Source organism: Hypomesus nipponensis, chromosome 15, assembly GCF_054491055.1.
Source record: "Hypomesus nipponensis isolate SF chromosome 15, ASM5449105v1, whole genome shotgun sequence".
In the NCBI taxonomy this organism is placed as follows: domain Eukaryota; kingdom Metazoa; phylum Chordata; class Actinopteri; order Osmeriformes; family Osmeridae; genus Hypomesus; species Hypomesus nipponensis.
In genome coordinates this window covers 9,199,467-9,218,331 of record NC_140375.1, presented here as the reverse complement: position 1 = coordinate 9,218,331, position 18,865 = coordinate 9,199,467, and the positions used below count along the sequence as shown (strand labels likewise).

Below are 18,865 nucleotides of genomic sequence, written 5' to 3'. Positions count from 1 at the left end.
ATATGATAAAGGCATTTGGCCTTGGGCAATTTACATTACTCATTTAAATGTTCCTAATTATATTTGGCCCCAAAGATGTGTGAACTATTAATGTAATAGGCCTAGTTATAAATAAATAATCACACCCTTGAGTTAGGCTTTGAGATAGTGGAAATTTAATTTGGACAGCATGTAATGCTATTTCAGATTATTCGACACAGTCCGACAATTCCAAAGCATTGAAAAATTGCCCATTACTGTGTTGCCTACTTATTTTTTAAGGAAGTTGCAGAATTTCCACGATGCATTGTTTTTAAAAGGTTACAGGACACTGCGCTCCATGTTGACGTCACTAGTTTGGCGCAGAGTAGTGATCAATCCGGAAGCTTTTGCAACGTCGAAACAACGTGCGATAAACAGAAGACGAACTCGATTGTGGTCATTGAAGTGTAATATCTCGCAAGTACTACCAGACTTAGTGTGACTACAACTCTTACAACTGCCATAAAGGTATGCAAACATGATTATTCAACAGTGCCTCAGACAAAACATTAAACATTCGTAGCAGCATGTACAGTAAGCTATGCTGAACTGTTAAGTTATGCTTGTTCTGATTGCATTCATGTCTAGATAAATGTTACCCGTCATCTGTAAGGTTTTTTTTAATCGCACAATTCTACCTCTGTCCGGGCATTTGTAATTGCACAACGTTAGCTTGCCAACTATGTAGCTTTAGACACATGCACAGCGCACACACATGCTCGAAGGGCACGAGTTACAACCCTGAAAGTTATTCTTTTTAGGGTAGTCATACAATTTAAATTGTGAATAATGTGCAACTGGACATCTAACACAACTACTCACATCCTTTATGTCAGTATCTGTTTATTGTTATGCACCATCAGACCAAAACAAATTACTTGCATGTAAAAACGTACTTGGCAATAAACCTTTAACCTTCGGATTCTTACACACTGACCTGTTTCCTGACTGTGCAGCAGAGATGGCACTAAATAAGTCCATGCACCCACGAAACCGCTACAAAGATAAACCCCCGGATTTTGCATACCTGGCCTCCAAGTATCCAGACTTTCAGAAATATGTGCACACCAGTCTCGCTGGCCGAGCTATGTGAGTACAGACAGATTTGTGTTTTGTAAATGAACAATATAATTCAGGCATAATGTTTTATCATATAGCTGCCTAGCCACAACATGTTCAGCCTACTGTCCAGATGTACTTATCATATTACTTACATTATTAGTTTTTCTTTTTATGTAGTTGAGTGTCACTTTGTTTGTTGTGCACACTCTTTTACTTTGTCACTTGTCATCTGAGCACACAGCAGGAGGGTCTCCAAGAGGCATCAAATATTCTGTTTGATTACCTTCTTTGAGCCTGTGTGGTCTGTCTCAATTTCTATCTGGGAAGAGGGCGATCTATTCAGTATCTGGGGGATCTATGCCTCAACACCTCTACCAGTATGTATGTATATATCAATGGTTGATTGTAGAGTTGTGTAATTCAGTATGCTTGTGGATAGTTCACTTTATGTCTTGTAAATCTTTGGACTATGCCCAATTTATTAACATTTCTCAAATTAAGCTCCACATAGCTGCAGTTGGACATTTGAGCTCATATACTTTGGTGCATGTGGTGGGAGTGATAAAGCTGTCAGTGCATCAGTTGTAATGCATTTGTTTGCTGTTGTCCTCTATACTTTCATGCTGAGAACCCTTCGGTGATGGTCTTCAAGCCTGTAGCTTCAGGCTTTACCCTGTCATTTATGTGCCATTTGTCATCAAGGTCAAATGAGTTCTTTCCATACGTCTTCAAAGTGTTCTTTGAGAAGCCACATGCTGAACTATACCATGACATATGACTTGGAATGGAGCTATCGATTCATTTGAGATGAGCCATGAGGAGTGTGTTTTCCATGCAGCATGATTAATATTCTGTCGGAGGGTGTATCTCTCCATCACATTGTGTTCTTGTTTTCTTCCTTGTGAGCGTGTGTATACGTCAACAAGACACAAAGGCTTTATTGTACAACCTATATCAAAGCAACCCCTTTTCCAAATCACAACAATAGAATGTAGACTGGGTGCACATCAAATACTAATACCCGCAAGCATGCACGGCAATCCAAAACAAACAAACCCTCTCAGGCAAAAATACACTCCCATAAAACATCTTACTCTAGTATCTTGTCATAAGTCTGGGGACTGCTCATTATGCATATAATAAACAACAGAGGCAAGAAGTCTCGTCCATGCTGTCACACTCTCTCTCTTCCTTTGCCCTTATATCTCCTTCTTTCTATATTTTCTCAGTTCCCTCCTTCTCTCTGTCTATCTCTACTTCTCGCTCTCTGGCAGATCCACCTCCGACCTGTATGTGATGGGTAGAGTGAGAATCTAAGGGAGCAGCACAATGTCATCTTGGGGGGTGTGGGGGTGGTTTTCCCTTAGCCACTGGACAGGCTCTGTTGGTAATTGGGACACACAGAGGTATGAAATATGCAGTGAGAAGTAGGGGGCAAGGGGAGGGTAGACCGAGAGGGAGCTATGTCTTTTTAGATCACATCTCTGCTGTCAATATATCTCTCCACAAGAAAGGGTTGCAATCGGTTTATTTCACAGTGAACTGAAAAGCGAGATCATGTGATTGTAACTCCAGTCATATACATTGTTAGCTTTAGCTATTATTTTTGCTGTTTTGGAGATGTTGATCGATACACAATATGAAGTATGAGCATTTTTACTTAATGCTTTTGTGAATGATTTTGACTGACGTTAAATAATACGTTCAGGAACACTCTAATATTTGACTTCCTTTTATTTCTATTTAGTCTTGCTGGTTGAAGTCAAACATGTGTAATAATCTGGTAGAGTGATGAGGGAGCCCAGGCAGGAGGACAAGAGGGAGGCCGGGGGGGGAGGGGGATTGCACAGTCATCACTACACCTGGTGCTGAGGTAGGAGAGCTGACAAGATGCGTTGAGGCAGCTCTCTCTCACTCATTGCATATTTCACCCCCACCCCATCATTTTCCCTTCTGTGCCTTTTTTAATTTGTTGTCCGTTTCCCTCTCTCTCTCGCACTCTCTCTCTCTCTCTCTCTCTTTCTCTCTTTCTCTCTTTCTCTCTTTCTCTCTCTCTCTCTGTCTCTCTCTCTCTCTTTCTCTCTTTCTCTCTCTCTTTCTCTTCACTCTCTTGCATGCACGCTCGCTTTCTTTCTCTTCACTCTCTTCCTTTGTCCTTCTGGCTGTTTGGACTCTGTTTGAAGGTGCAGGATGAAACGTGTCCTGTAGCTGGACTCTCCCTTTGATTCCTGCTAATGATGGGCTCAAGACAGTGCTGATACAGATCAGCTCTTCTGACCAATTAGGAGCCTTCCTTCAGCTAATTGAAAATAGCTGCTGTATTTTCTGTGTGTGTACCTGTCAGTCTGAAACTAATATTGGCAAACAAACATCAAGGCCTATGAATTCAGCATATTTATGCTATTTATCAGCTGAGGTATGTGTATGTGAAAATGTAATGAACCCCTACTGAGTGAGATTGTGTTGACACCTCATGGTTGGTTTTCTACTTGTGGATGTGTTCATGTCAGAATTGGGTGTCTAGCGAACGCTTGAGTGATGAGACGGAACTAGGTGCATGAACACTTGTTGTCAATCTGTAGCAGGTGTCCATTACAGAGCCTCAATTACAAAAGGGCCCTGAGACTCACCGACGACCAAAACAGACGGGGAAGTGATGAACAGGCCTCAGTTGTTGAGCTGCTAAGGCAGGTTTACCAATGCGGACGTTCCGTCTGACAAGTGTGACAAGATGAAACTTTGATACCTGGATCTGAAACGGTAACATTACATCTGGATATGTGAAGAAAGCATACATACTTTTTTTTCACCACCATTTTATAATAATGATATGCTCCAATTACAAACCAACCATTCATATTTAATGCCTGAAGTTCAGTAGTCTGTTTGAATCCCAAGACTCCATTTGCAGCTTTCAAACTGTGGACAGTATTCATCTTAAAATGTCAATAGAACTACAAGATTAGCCTCCCACTTAGAAATGTGGTGTCTACCAGCTCTGGTTTACTGTCGTCTGTGAAGACTTGGTGCTCACTTCCCCCCCCAGTGAGACAGACCTCTATGCCTAACAGGAAGCAGATGTAGATTAACAGTTTTATATTTCTGGTAAATTAATCTGGCAAATGTGGAATTTAAGCAGACATTTGGTGGATCAAAGTCTTGGGGAGAGACTCAATCCTCGGGAGATAAATCATACTCATTTGCTGTCTGTGGATGAGACGGATGGAGTTTTTGAGGGTGCTGAGTGAGAACGTAATGGAGAGGGAATTCTTGAATTGACAGTATAGATATAAACTGGATTATTAAAAGGAATGGAGTTGGAACCATACTTTAAGGAAGTATACTTGTGGGGCTCAGATGTCACACAGAGAGAGAAAGACATGGAATTAGGAAGCATGATAGGATGGCTCCTTCGCTCCATCATGGCTGTCTGGCGATCTGTGCCACAGTGGTGGGGGGCATTAACAATTCAACGTTCTGGAGGACATTTCATTTGGTTGTCATTTTTTGGTGCAGTCCAGGGAGGGTTCCTCCCTTTAATTAATAGGTTGTTCATTTCCCACTGTGGAATACCGGTGTGATGTATTATTAACACATAGATATTAGATGATGGGTGTGAGAAGAGGACACATCTTGAGTCGTGTGAAGGCCACCTATTGTCCACAATTTTCTAGCGTTGACTTTCAAATGTAAATCAAGTGTGTGGATAGCAGGTGGAACAGCTCTAAGCTTCAGGCTGGAAGACCAGGCCGGGCAGTCAAGCCTCTTTCCTGTCAGGCATATTGGATTTCCATCTGTTTTTATAGGTTAGCAAGTCAGTTGCTGAGTTGCAATGCTTACAGTTGCCCAAGCTTTTATCCCTGCCACTTAACCTAGAACTATGCAGTGGAACTAGACGACTGCCTGTGTAATCTCCTCGCCAGGTAGAAGTACCTGCTTTGTTTAAAGGAGAGCTCTTGTGGTTACACTGAACAATCAGGACTTACTTTGTTCAGTGTGTGGAAGGACCCAACGTGGGAGAAGAGTTGGAGCCAATCAGCACAATTTTTATTCCTACGCATTCAGAATAAAATGAGTTTGCCCTGAAGGTCACCTCTCCAGACCTGCTGTGTAGCGTGTCTGCTGATGAGCGACTTTGCTAAGGTGGGTGCGAGTGGGGAACAGAATGTGTGGTAAGGTGGGTGCGAGTGGGGAACAGAATGTGTGTTCTGCTGTCGTCTCCCATCTCTTTCAGCAGGCAGACCCCTCGGTTCTGCAGACCCCTCATGCCTGCAGACCCCTCATGCCTGCAGCCTCCTCGTGTGTGGGCGGTGGCGTTCATCTAACTGTGACTGAGCTGGTAGTAGTGCTCCTCCGGTGCTCAGCAAATTGACCGCTGCAGTAAACCCCACACCTCTTCATCTCTCACAGAGTCTTCAGAACCATGTCACCTCTCTGGCGCTTTCCTTCCCCGTGCTGATAGGCACCCTCCCCCCATTCTTGCATTTTTTAATGTATTTTTTTTTACGCTCGCTCTCTTTCCTGCAGCATAGAGAAATTGCTGAGTGTGCCCCTCTGCCTAGTTTGGGGTCTGTAGAGAGACGGGGCTCCCTGTGTATTAGGTGATAGTCCTACTCACAGCCCACCTCCTCCTTCCAACTTGGCTCTGCTGTAGGGAGATTAACTGTCAGCATGTCTCCACCATCGCACTGCCTGGTACCTCTTCCTTGTCCCCCATACCTCCAACCATCACCTCCCTCTTATTTTTACAGAGGATCTGGATATTAGCCGACGTCATTAGTGACCTCAATACATCTGTAATTGTCTTGGTTATGTCTTGATTCGCACTACTGGTGTGTTGTTTAATCCCCCACTGTTGGCCACTGTGTGACGCCCTAACTGCGACGCACACACGCCACCCAACGTGCCGCTTCGGGCACGCTCACGCATTCTGCGTCTGCAGGATCGGCCATTGCTCCAGCGTGGCTGGATTTGCGTGCTCTGCTCGTCTGTTCAGTAGGTGTAGTTGCCATGGAGACCTGACGCAGCTCTGCTTATGGGAAGGGAATAAGCGCTCTGCGTTACGCACACAAAGACACACACACGCATGCACACACACAGACACACTCTCACTCATCAGGCTAAAAATAGAGGCCTGGGCTAAGGCCTCACTCTGCATATTGATCATCAGACTAATGGAGACTATGAGGTGAAGAGCGTTAATACAAGAAAGGTTTCAGATAGGCGAGAGGAACATGAAGGAGTCACTCTGCCATGTAGGTCAAGTCATCGACTGCCCTCCTATGTTGACACTAATCAGCATGTGCCTCTTTGCCCCTCGTTAGCTTGTTACCAAGCAGTTTCAGTTCAGGCTACATCCACTTTAGTTTGTTCTTTCTTTGAAACCAGCAAGCTGGTCGCAGCTACACTGAAGGTCCCACTCCAGTGTCAGACTCAGTAGTAGATCTAGCTGGAAAATGAACCTGATTTAGTCATCCATTGTAGATACCTTTGGTAGGTTGATGCAATAGGCTGCACAAGTAAAAACACATATTATTCTATTCACACCTGGCCAAAGGAATATCATCATCTCAGTAGAATTGTTACTTTTGGACCAGAGCTTTTGGGCAGCGATGGTGATTGTCTCAATAAGCCATTCTAAAGGCAATCTTTTCCTAGTGAACCTGACCTGTCAAAAGAAAACTGTAGCTGAGATTTGGTTGCTTTGCAGCATGGCTAGTATACAGACCGTTCCTTAACTCTCACCAGAAAAATACTGTCAGTACTATGCTTTTCTGATCATTGATCTTTGGCTGTAGTTTCTAAATGCACAATTTGACGATTTGGATCAAAACTATTACATTAATAAATAAAATGTACATTTACAGAGTCACGCTCTTTATCTACAAGTCTTTGTCATAACAGATCGGGCATGCACCAAACCCTGCATTGGAGGTGCCAGACGCGCCCATCACCAGGAAGTGTCTAATTACATCTGGGGAGGTGTGAATGTGTGTGGAGACGGTTTAATTATACCTATCTCGCCTACACTCTTTGTCTCTCCAATCCAAACGTATGTTCCAGACAGTTGAAATGATGCAAGATGTAAAGAGTGGGTGGGGGTGGGGATATGGGGCTTTTACCACGAATGAGGGGGCGGGGCTATTGTTCTAAAGAATATGTGGACTTCTGTGTCATTAGCATGAAAGTGTAAAACGATGGCCTGCTTATTTTGAATCTGAGAGTAACTACTGCATTTGTGGAAGACAAACAGGACAATGCTGTTGGAGTCCTCCTTTTCTGGTAGAAATGATTTGAGTTCCATGTGTATGGTGGTACTTGTCTGCAAGGCCATTCTACAGTTCCTCAATATGTAGCATTGTACTTTATTTGAAAACCAATTTTGTTGGATAAGATGCAAGTCGCCTTCAACCTTGTCTGTTGTTCCTTGTCTGCAGGCTGAACTTCAAGGAGCCAGAAGCAGTGCGGGCACTGACCTGTACCCTGCTGAAAGAGGACTTTGGTCTGACCATTGAGATCCCACTAGAGCGTCTCATTCCCACTGTGCCCCTGCGCCTCAACTACATCCACTGGGTGGAGGACCTGATTGGGGGCCAGGGTGAACCCCGCAAGGGCATCGACATAGGTAAACTATGAAGCTGCCTCCTTCCCTGTCCTCGTTCACAGACCTTGTGATTTCTCATCTACATTATAGATAGAGCATCTGTAGCGCTTTAATTACAACCATCCTTTTTGATCAATGTACCACAACAAAAAACACAAGTTCAAACGTCAATGATGAGTGTAAGAGGCAACTAATGCCTGATCATGTTTGTTTGCTCAAAGGGGATTCCTCCCAACGTAATCCTGAGTTAATCTTATTTCCCCCGATTGCCTGCCAGGGAGGTTTAGCCTGCAGCCTCAGAGCGGCTGGCTGCCAGTGAGCCTACACTGGCTCAGAGCGGCTGGTTGCCAGTGAGCCTACACTGGCTCAGAGCGGCTGGCTGCCAGTGAGCCTACACTGGCTCAGAGCGGCTGGCTGCCAGTGAACCTACACTGGCTCAGAGTGGCTGGCTGCCAGTGAGCCTACACTGGCTCAGAGTGGCTGGCTGCCAGTGAGCCTACACTGGCTCAGAGTGGCTGGCTGCCAGTGAGCCTACACTGGCTCAGAGTGGCTGGCTGCCAGTGAGCCTACACTGGCTCAGAGTGGCTGGCTGCCAGTGAGCCTACACTGGCTCAGAGTGGCTGGCTGCCAGTGAGCCTACACTGGCTCAGAGTGGCTGGCTGCCAGTGAGCCTACACTGGCTCAGAGTGGCTGGCTGCCAGTGAGTCTACACTGGCTCAGAGTGGCTGGCTGCCAGTGAGCCTACACTGGCTCAGAGTGGCTTGCTTTTGGCACCTGCAGGTCCCCAAACGTGTGCTCACCCATTTCCTCAGGATCTCGAGCTCACTAAATCCCCCACCTACATGCCACAACTGGTTTTCTGGTCTATCCATCAGAGGAGAGCACTACTTTTTTGCATGCCTTTGTGTCTCTTTGGTGCATTTCCTCAGAGGCACAGGTCACTGATTGGTGACCCTGGGCCATTATGTAAGCATATTGGAGCTGTCACTTAACTAATGGATGTCCTTTGGGGGTCTTCTTGACCCGACGGATGCCATCTCACCCCCCCAGGGACGCACAGAGGCTGTCTACTGAGAGCCCTGGTCTCTGGGAGGGTTGGATCATTTGATAATGGCAGCTGGAATTGTTTCTTATTAATCCATCATTGGTAATAAGAGAGCACAGTCAGAGTGCATTAAATATTTGCTTACGCACACACACACACACACACACACAGACCCATATACTTTAGTCACCCTTCAATATTGTTCCATAAAGATGCCCATTAGGGTGTCTCACTATCAAACTTCCGTGTGTCTCTCTGTCTCTCTCTTTCACTCTCTCTATTAAGGGAATGTCATGCTTTCTTATTTCCCCAGGCACTGGTGCTTCCTGTATCTACCCCCTACTGGGAGCCTCTATGAATGGCTGGTTCTTCCTGGCGACAGAGGTGGACGACATCTGCTTTGACTTTGCCACCAAGAACGTAGAGCAGAACAACCTGTCTGACCTCATCAAAGGTGTGGCCCCTCAGCGACCCTAACCCAGATGGGTTCCCTGAAGCGTTCGCTTCTTACAACTTCTTACCTGTAGTACTTCTACTCAGTCTTGTCAGACACTGACCCGTCTCCTGTCTGCTGTGCCAGTTGTCAAGGTTCCCCAGAAGACTTTGCTAATGGATGCCCTGAAGGAGGAAACCGCCATTGTGTACGACTTCTGTATGTGCAACCCTCCCTTCTTCGCCAACCAGCTAGAAGCCAAGGTAAAGCTCTCTCCAGCTCATTATAGACTGACTGGCTGGTACTCTCTGGCACACATTTACACCTGAAAATGTCTAGAATCGAAAAGGTACATTGCTCTTATTTTTATATATTTTATGTTAAATGCGAGCAAGCCAGACACAACAAAATCAGATGGATGTTTTAGGAATGGTAATAAGTAGTCTGTCTGCTCATTTTCCCGCCCACCACCTCCTCCTCCCTCCCCCGCTCTCCAGGGGGAGAACTCGAGGAACTCCCGGCGGCCTCCCCCAGCTCCATAAACACTGGCGGGGTGACAGAGATCATGGCAGAGGGCGGGGAGCTAGAGTTTGTGAAGAGGATCATCCATGACAGTCTGCAGCTCAAGACACGCCTGCGGTGAGAGGCCCAAAATGGTATTTTGCTTGCTCGCTTGCTCTCTTTCTCTCTCTCTCTCTCTCTCTCTCTCTCTCTCTCTCTCTCTCTCTCTCTCTCTCTCTCTCTCTCTCTCTCTCTCTCTCTCTCTCTCTCTCTCTCTCTCTCTCTCTCTCTCTCTCTCTCGCTCGCTCGCTCGACTACCCCATCAGTCAAACGGATATTATCAGACTGACGGTTGGATATATCTTGTTGAAAATATTGTTTAAAATGTTGGCATGTGTAAGGAGCAAATGTCAAATGCTGGGCGTGTGCACTAACGAGGGGATGAGAGAACCAGTTAGGGGAGCTGGAGAAGGGGCGACACAAGGGCAGATGGAGGTTCAAGGATGGAGCTGTTGCCTAGAGTTTGTTTAATGAATTGGCATAGGGAGTAAACAGGCACCCCAGGCATTATCTGGACGCCCGCAGGGAGCAGCTGTGTGGTCGGGGGGGCACAGATCTCTTCAGCACACCCCCACCACAAATCATGTCACTGGTGCAGGAATCAGATATGGGGAAGGAGAGAGGCACTATTAGAGCTAATTACACACTTCACACCTGGGCCCCACCACTGGGTCTGTGTGTGTGTCTGTTTGAATGTTATGTAGCTGAAGAGACAAAGTGCTGTACTTGAAAGCATGTCTCTGTCTCTGCATTTGCTTTTTATACATGAAGCGATGATACACAGGAGAGTGAGTGTGTGTGTGTGTGTGTGTGTGTGTGTGTGCGCACTGGTGTGTGTGCACTGGTGTGTGCATGCTTCTGTGGAAAGACAAACATATCCCTCTGAGGGATCTACTTTTGTCTGTGTGTTCACACCTTAGTGCTCTTGTGTTGAGTGGATGCTGTACCTGTGTGGATGATGAGCGGCTGGCCCTGGGGAAGGCATGCTTGGCTCTTCCTCTCCTCGTATTTCTCCTTTGTGGTGTTTGGGCCAAGGAAGCAGCAGCAGGCTGTCTCTCCACTGCATGCTGAGAGACCAGAGCCGCCAGGTGTCCGTGGAAACACAGCCTGCACATCTGATTGGCCCACAGAGGACCCCCCCCCCCACACTCTCATCCTCTCCAACAACACTGAGCTGTAATTAACTGCCAGACTGGGGTGGGCTGCCTTGTTACTGATCAATACACACACACACACACAAAATTGCAGCCAGGAAAAAGATATGATTCCCCCTATTCAGTATACCCTATTAAGAATTCCCCCATCATTGATATGATAATTCTTATCTCTAGAAATAAGGTTGTAATTATCGTTTTTTGTGCTTTTGGGGGGTATTTGGATTTTATTGAAAAGAAATGCATGAATTCAGCAGGAGCTGGGGTGCATCTGACCTTAGGGGACATTTGCGAAAGACCTTTTTAGGAAGAAAGATGTAAATCTGCCATGTGTGTTAACATGGTGTTTTCAGCCCCCCTCCCCCTATGCTTGACAAAGTGGAGAACATCTGTGGATATTAGAGCTGTTTAATATTTTACGGTCCCACACGAGGCAAGCCCTTCCCTCTCCCACCCCTAACCTTGGAGGCGTTTCTCCAGGTGTGCTTCTCTCTTGCTCTCATGCACACCCACTCAACCCCTTCTACCTTTGTCTCTCAGTGCCTCCTGCATTTAAGGACTCAAGCACATTTCTGACAGTGAAATAGAAGTTAATTTGCATAAAGTCACACTTTGTGTTGTTTAGGTTGCAGAAACTGCTATATTTGTCAGGTTCTTACCCACCAAATTATTTTAATTGGCATTGTGGGTTGTTAATGCCAGGAAAACATATCAAGACATTTTTTGTATCTAAATTGGGGATTTACATCACTGGGCTTGTCTCATGCACGCATCCTCGTTGCAAAAGTATATTAAAAAAATAATGGATATTTTACAACTGAACTGACAGTGAAGTACTTGACAAGAAGGTAACACAGCCAGACAAAGATTAAACTAAATTGGTCAATTTTACTCCCAAATGGTCTCTCTGCTGTGTTTGTCTCAGACTTCCCTGTCTGAGGCTCTATGGGTTATTTATTGATTAAGGAAGGATTGCCTCTTCATTGCAGAGGAAAGATATTGATCTGGTCTGCACTGGGCAACTTCAAAGAATCTCCTTCACCACAGAGACCCATACACGCACAGTTATTCTTTCCCTCTCATGTTCTAATTAAAAGCTCAAACTGTTTTCTTTCAGAACTATAAAATCAGCCCCCTTCTCCTACAGTCGTGGATCCTGCTAGACGAAGACCCCTGGTTTTGGGACTCTGTACCTTCCACGGTGTGTTTGATCTCTGCCAGGAGGTCTGCACCCAGGCCTCTGGCCTCTCTCTCCTTGTCTAATAGATTATTTTTGTTGCAGGTGGTACAGCTGCATGCTGGGGAAAAAGTGCAGCTTGACACCTTTGAAGGAGGAGCTGAGAAAACAAGGCGTGAGTGCACACTAAAGCCTTCAACGAAACACACACATTTGTATAATATTTGTTAACGCCTTAAATCAATATACTGTACAATACGTACAAATGTAGGGATCCAAGCTCAGACATGTCTGCATGCCCCATGCCCTGTGGGCAAGGAAAGATAATGGAGTTTCCGAAACCCAGCACCTCCCCCCATCTCTTTTCTGCCCCTCCAGAGACCCTTTTTACATCATGAGGGGTGGGGGGAAGAGTGGAAATCCCATGAACCATAATGGATCAATCCTCTTGTCATAATACGTTGGCTAAGCAATGTCACAGACTGCCCTTGATTGAGCTGATTTCCGTTAGTGGAGCATGACAAACGCACGGTAGTGTGTCACTAATGTTCATCAACTCTTATTAGTCTAGCATTAGCCTAGCACATGAGTGCTAACTGACTGTTACAGGCCTCCAGCCCTATGCCAGTCACTTTTCTCAGTAGACAAGCGACTCAATGGGCTTGAATGTCAGCAGACTTTCATTTGAGCAGTTCCCAGGGGGCTCATCCCTGTCAATCACCCCGAGTCCCCTGCCTGCAGTCCCCTGCCTGCCACCCGACTAGGCCTCGCTCCTCCAGAGGTGTCACAAGCCTGTCTCTGCTCATCAGAGTTAGTGCAGCCATGGCAAACATCCAGGGGAGGGGGTGTTACCTTTTGTGTGTGTGTGTGTGTGTGTGTGTGTGTGTGTGTAATAAGAGACCCTAATTAACATGCAAATTCAGCTCACACACACCATCCTTCTGTTTTCCCCCGGTCTCTCTCATCGCTTGTTTCATTTGGTGAGTGTTTTTAGGGGCCAAGGTCAGCTATCTGTAAAAGGCCATATCTCATTGACTCTGATCCAGTGAACCTAACCTCTGACTTTTCTCTCATTGGTGTAAATCCTTCTCGTGAGGATTCTGTAAAAAAAGAAAAGAAAAAAGGTTTGACTGTGTGAGTGACAGGAGAAGTGGATCCTGTCATAGACTGATCTTCTTGACCAGCTCTTCATGTCTGTTAACGCCTGTTCTCTCTGGAGCACCAGCACCACGTGTGTGAATGTGCTTTTCCTCCCCTGTGGGACACTGCATCTTGTCACCTGCAAATGGGAAATGCAGCACGGGTTGCAGAATCCCTTTCAGCAGTCACTGCAGACCAGCATAAACATCAGACTCTTTTGTCTTTATGTTGTTGGTGTGTTTTGTCTGACTGTCTTTGTTGTGTCTGTTGTCATATTCCCAGGTGCCCAAGGTGACCCAGACCGAGTTCTGCCAGGGGAGAACCATGCGCTGGGCACTGGCCTGGAGTTTCTATGATGACGTAACTGTTCCGGTAAGGTGGCGCACACTGGCTGGGTGGAATAGATAGAAATATTACCAAAGTGCCACTTGGCATTTTTAAAGTGTGGAGAGGAGTACAGTACAAGAAAATAATTGCGGATCCCCGCCTTTGGTCTCCTCAGCTGACGGTTCTCCCTTACTCTTCTCCCTTTTCTCTCCTTTCCACTTTTCTAACACCCCCACCCTGAGTCTACCAGGGCTGTGGTACTAGATCCACCTGCTGCATAATGTTCCTAAACTCTGACACTTTCTCAATAATGCATGTGAAGGTCCACCCCCTCCTCCTCTTTTCCAGCCCATTCCATTAGACGCACTTAACACGCCCTCTTGGGAGATGTTTGCGTCCCTTTAATTCGCTGTATCTAGGCAACAGTTGCCGTGGCAGGAGGGTGCGCTCAAGCCATGCCGTCAAGAGTCCTGGGACGGAGAAAGAGGTTAGACAAACAGGCAGAATGAGGAAGAGGTGGCAGACGGGACAATAAAGCTTGAAATTATATTAGTAAAACTGGAAAACAAGAATAAAAGGATGGCGTGAGTGCCGCTGTATAGAACAGGGAGGGTTACTTGATTTTCCTGGTCTCTGCAGAGTTCCTGTAGTCTATCTTGCCCTTTCAACATAAAGCCAGCTGAGCAGAAAGATCGGCCTACATTTCTGCAGCATCCCCCTCCCCACCCTCCTCCACCTTCTTTTCTCCTCCCTTCCCATAGCCTGGCTCTACATCATTGCAAGGCAAAGGACTCGTTCACCTGTGTGTGTGCGTGTGTGAGCGAGCTCCCACGTTTAAGTCTGCATGCATGTGTTTGTAAGCATGACTGACTGCACATTTGTGCTTGCACGACAGTATGTGTTTGTGTCCATATGGACATGTACTGTCGTGGGTGCATCATGCATGAATGGCTGGCGGTCCACACATGGGTATATTTGACCTATTAACCCCTTGAAGGATTTCTTGAGCAGACATCTATGTGACACTACATACAGTAGCTTTTTGACATTTCCTTTGACCCTCCCCTTCATCAGCAGTACACTGCACCAAGATGACCCACCTGATCAATACCAATGACATCACACTGCTGTTGACTGATGTCTTATCCAGGAAGTGAGACTCAATGTAGGATTTTACCAGAGACCAGGTCAGAGTAATTGGGCCCTTGGCCTTGTTGTGGTTGGTCTCTGTGGACGTTGTGTGACTTGAGAAGGCCCATAGCAGAAGGCGTGTCAGGCACCCAGTTTGCCAGGGTGGATTCAGAGCAAGCGGTCATGGGTCAACCTCCAGTGTCTGAGGCTTGGGGGCCCAGAAGGTGGGGAACAGAAGGACTGGGGTGGAGTGGATGGTCAGGAGAGGTCCACACTTCAGCCACGGAGGTTAAATTGCCATCACGTGTGTGTCTCTGTGTGTGTGCACTCATGAACGCATGTGCTTGTCAGAGAGAGACAGAGAGATGGGTAATTGAATAATGGCACTTTACCTGGAGAGCCAGTCTGTCTGATGGTTAAGCACAGACTCAAAAATGAGGGCAGGCTTCTGGAGAGGGGTTCTCATAAGACAGACCAGAAAAGTGAGGTGTGGTCATGAAAGGCTTTCACCAAAGCCTGCCGTGTGTGTGTGTGTGTGTGTGTGTGTGTGTGTGTGTGTGTGTGTGTGTGTGTGTGTGTGTGTGTGTGTGTGTGTGTGTGTGTGTGTGTGTGTGTGTGTGTGTGTGTGTGTGTGTGTGTGTGTGTGTGTGTGTGTGTGTGTGTGTGTGTGTGTGTGTGTGTGTGTGTGTGTGTGTGTGTGTCAGTGAGTCAGATAAATAATGGAAAGAGAGGGAAAGAGGAGTAGAGATGATTCTCGGGGGAGGAGTGGACTTAAAGCGGTAGACACATCAGACTGGAGTGTGTATGTGTGTGTGCACAAGTGTAGAAGAGTAACATACATTGTGTTTTGTTTTTTGCATTAGTGAGAGTTCAGGATAAGGTTCTCTCTTTGTTTGTGAATGTGTCTCCTTCAATGCTATTGTAACTGTGTGTATCCATGTAAGGGTGTGCTTTCAAACAAAGACAGGTTTGCCTTGATGGATTTTATTGATTTCCCTCCATCTCCTTTGAGCTGGGGGGCTTACAGAGCAGAGAGGGAAGCATTTGGAAACAATAAGAAATACGTGAAGCAGCTCTAACAAGGCCTCCCAGACTAGATGTTGTCTACACTCTCATTCACTACTCTAATAAACACCCTCTCGCTGTGGGAACAGGCCATGAATTAAACATGACAGGCTTCATTAATGGTTTACATCCACCATATAATGACGTTGTCACAGTGGAAAAGCCAGAGCTGATCGTAGGTCCGTCTGAAGGTCACAGACTAGAGTCCTTCATTGTTTAATTTGTTGGTCAGTTACCCATATTGTCTGCTGTGTTTGACTACCAGTCCCCACCACAATCCAAGTATTTTTCAACTGACTCTGGAGCAAGGAAAGGCCTGTCGCTGCCTTGTGACTTTTGGGCAGAGGATTCAGGGGGGGTATGGTATGGGGACATGCTGAGATGAAGAATACCTCCGCCATAGCAGCATGACACCAGTGTCAGCATTAAGGCAGCCAGCCTCAATGTCATAGCAGGGGAGGTTAAAAGATATGGATGGGGTTCTCTCTTGTGGTGTGTTTCAGTACTGCAATAGGCATTTTCTTATGTCTTTGCTGTGTTTTATACCCTTTAATTTCTGATAATAAACAAAATGATATCCTCATAATTATTCATCTGAACATGTCTGGAGAAGGGATGTGGATGGAGGGAGAGGAGAGAGAAATATGGAAGGATAGAAGCCATAACAGGAGAAAGGGGAGGTAAGAGGCCTAAAGGGGACAGATTCATCATCAGGAATCCTTAAACTCCATATATCATTTTCTCTCTGGATGACTCGCTCTCATCCATCTGTTGTTCACGCCCTCTCTCTTGCTCACTCCATCACCTTCAAACCATGGCCACCCAAAGGGCTTTCCATGGACACTCGGGTTGACACATCCCATCTAATTGTCCACTCAGTCAAGCATTGAGTTAGCATGGCTGTGTTACTTTTGGTCTGAAAATGTATGAAAGGTTTTTGTACATAAATGTTTGTTTTTTTATTTGTCATGATTCTTGATATGCCTGTGCTGTAGTCCCTTCATTGTGTACTTATGTGGCAGCGGGAGTGTATCCAATGTGTGTACTGGTGTGCATGTGACCCTACATGTGTGTCGCCTAGAAGCTGAAAGTGTCTGTTATTTTTGATATGTGAAGTATGTTGGAATGGTGTTCGTTTGTCAAGACAATAATTTTAGTCAGAATCAAGAGTCCGTTAGTACCTATGACTAAATGTATAGTACCTGTACAAAACTGTAGCTGAGGGAGTCAAAGAAGTAGTGTACTTTTGACTGATCCAGCAGTCCTGCTTGGGAGTCATGGGTGTGGTCACTGTACCTTCCTCAGTATTAATGTCAACATCAACAGGAGTAGCCTCAAATTTCGCTGATTAGGTCATCTTCATATATAGAAGTAGATTATTTGTGGCAAGATTATTATTTGACAGTATGATTGAGCTAAACATATGGACACTGGTTAAAGACTAGCACATTGGCCACAGTAGTCTGAAGATGTCCTTCTGTCTTTCCTCCTGGTCAGTCTCCCCCGAGTAAGAAGCGTAGGTTGGATAAAGCTCGTAAGCCCCTGTCCTTCCTGGTGCTTCATCCCACACTCAAGGAGTTCCAGGCTCAGGCGTCCTCCATAGGCTGCACCTCCAGCAGCGCAGTAGAGACCATCACTGCCTGGGTGGAGAAGATCCTTACTGACCTACGGGTAAGTGCATATGCATGTACGCTCTAAGGAACATACAAAGCGGGACAAACACAGATGATGAAGTGATTTTGAACTGCTGAGAGGTCGAAGTCAGTCAAATGTAATATTTGCCCCAAAAAGTGACCTGCTGGATGCAAATACACAAACACGACATGTTTTGTCTCATGCGTCCCTGCAGATCCAACACAAGAGGGTTCCATGTGTGAAGAATGAACAGAGCCTGGTTTTGACCGCTGTGGAGAACACCTGGATCCACGGGCGCCAGAAACGTCGTGACCAGAACCGCCAACTCCGAGAAATCCCCCGAGCGCTCCCTGGAGCCGCAGCGAGACCTGCACTCAGCATACCTCAGAACTCACAAACCCAGCAGCCCTCCACACACAGCAGGGACAGCCAGGAAGATCCAGACAAACCTGCAGGTGCTACAACTGACAAACAACAGTCTGTACATCTGGGGGCGAATGGGTGTGACTCGAAGGGGAAAAGTGAAAAGGAACCTCAGATAAAGGAAGCCAGTAGTGTCCCTAAAGATGAAAATTGCCAGGATGTCGACATGGAGTCCCCTATATCAACAGCACTGTCAAAACACACAGTGTCAGCACTGCTTCCAGAAAAAGAAGTCCACTTTACCCCACCACTAGAAGAGCTTACCAGTGCACCGGAAGGGGAAGCTGCCATACAAGATGTAGTGCCCTCAGGGCGGCCCATTAGCCCCGCACTACAACACTTTCTATTCAAGAGCCTGGTAAATATTAAGACAGAGGAAAATGATGTTGCTGTAGAGATGCACTGGATGGAGGGGCAAACTAAGGATCTGATGAACCAGCTATGTACTTACATGAAGAACACTCTCTATAGAATTGTGGCCAAGCCCTAGTGGACTTTTTTGGTAGGAGAGAGTGGACAATTTCTGAACCAAATTTTGTTCTGTTCCTGGGCAATTTTTGCATATCATTTCATTGTAATTTTACAGAAACTTTGCCGAAGCAACACATTATGTTATGAGGCATAAAAGTTAACTGTTTTGATCATCAGTTATTTGTAATAAATGTATTTAGTACATACATTAGTCTGTACACATTATTGAGTTTTCCAAAAGGCAGTTTTTACTATCAGCCACTGGAGGGCGTCACATGCTTTCAGAACTTGTAGAATTGCACCACCTCATTTCATGGAAGTGAGCCTCACATTTGTGAATGGCCTCTCGTAGTGCTAAAATTAGAGACCAATGCAAATTAACTGAACTATTCCATGATTGATGCTGGTTAATGAGTAATGAGCTATTTCCTTCTCAAATAATACTAAATATACGCAGGATGCCCCACAATTTCCTCTCGTGTCAATTTAGTTGTGTCCCATTATGGGGTTGCAGCCAACATACTTCCTGCACAGAGGGGTGAAAAACAGGAAAAGTTAACCCAGGGCACCAACTATTTGTTGAGCTTTTGCTTGTGGTGAGTCAGCACACAAGCTT

General features: G+C 45.9%; 1 protein-coding gene across 1 annotated transcript; it reads left to right on the top strand.

Moving 5' to 3' along the window:
* The first annotated feature begins 340 nt into the window (after window positions 1-340).
* Window positions 341-18,457, top strand: mettl16 (methyltransferase 16, N6-methyladenosine). The gene is given in 11 exon segments (XM_084674494.1): window positions 341-489; window positions 978-1,110; window positions 7,521-7,708; window positions 9,046-9,186; window positions 9,313-9,428; window positions 9,663-9,696; window positions 9,699-9,804; window positions 12,163-12,232; window positions 13,480-13,569; window positions 17,218-17,391; window positions 17,570-18,457. Coding segments are annotated over 10 exon segments (1,746 nt in total). The 5' UTR covers window positions 341-489; window positions 978-982; the 3' UTR covers window positions 18,269-18,457.
* Window positions 18,458-18,865: the final 408 nt, after the last annotated feature.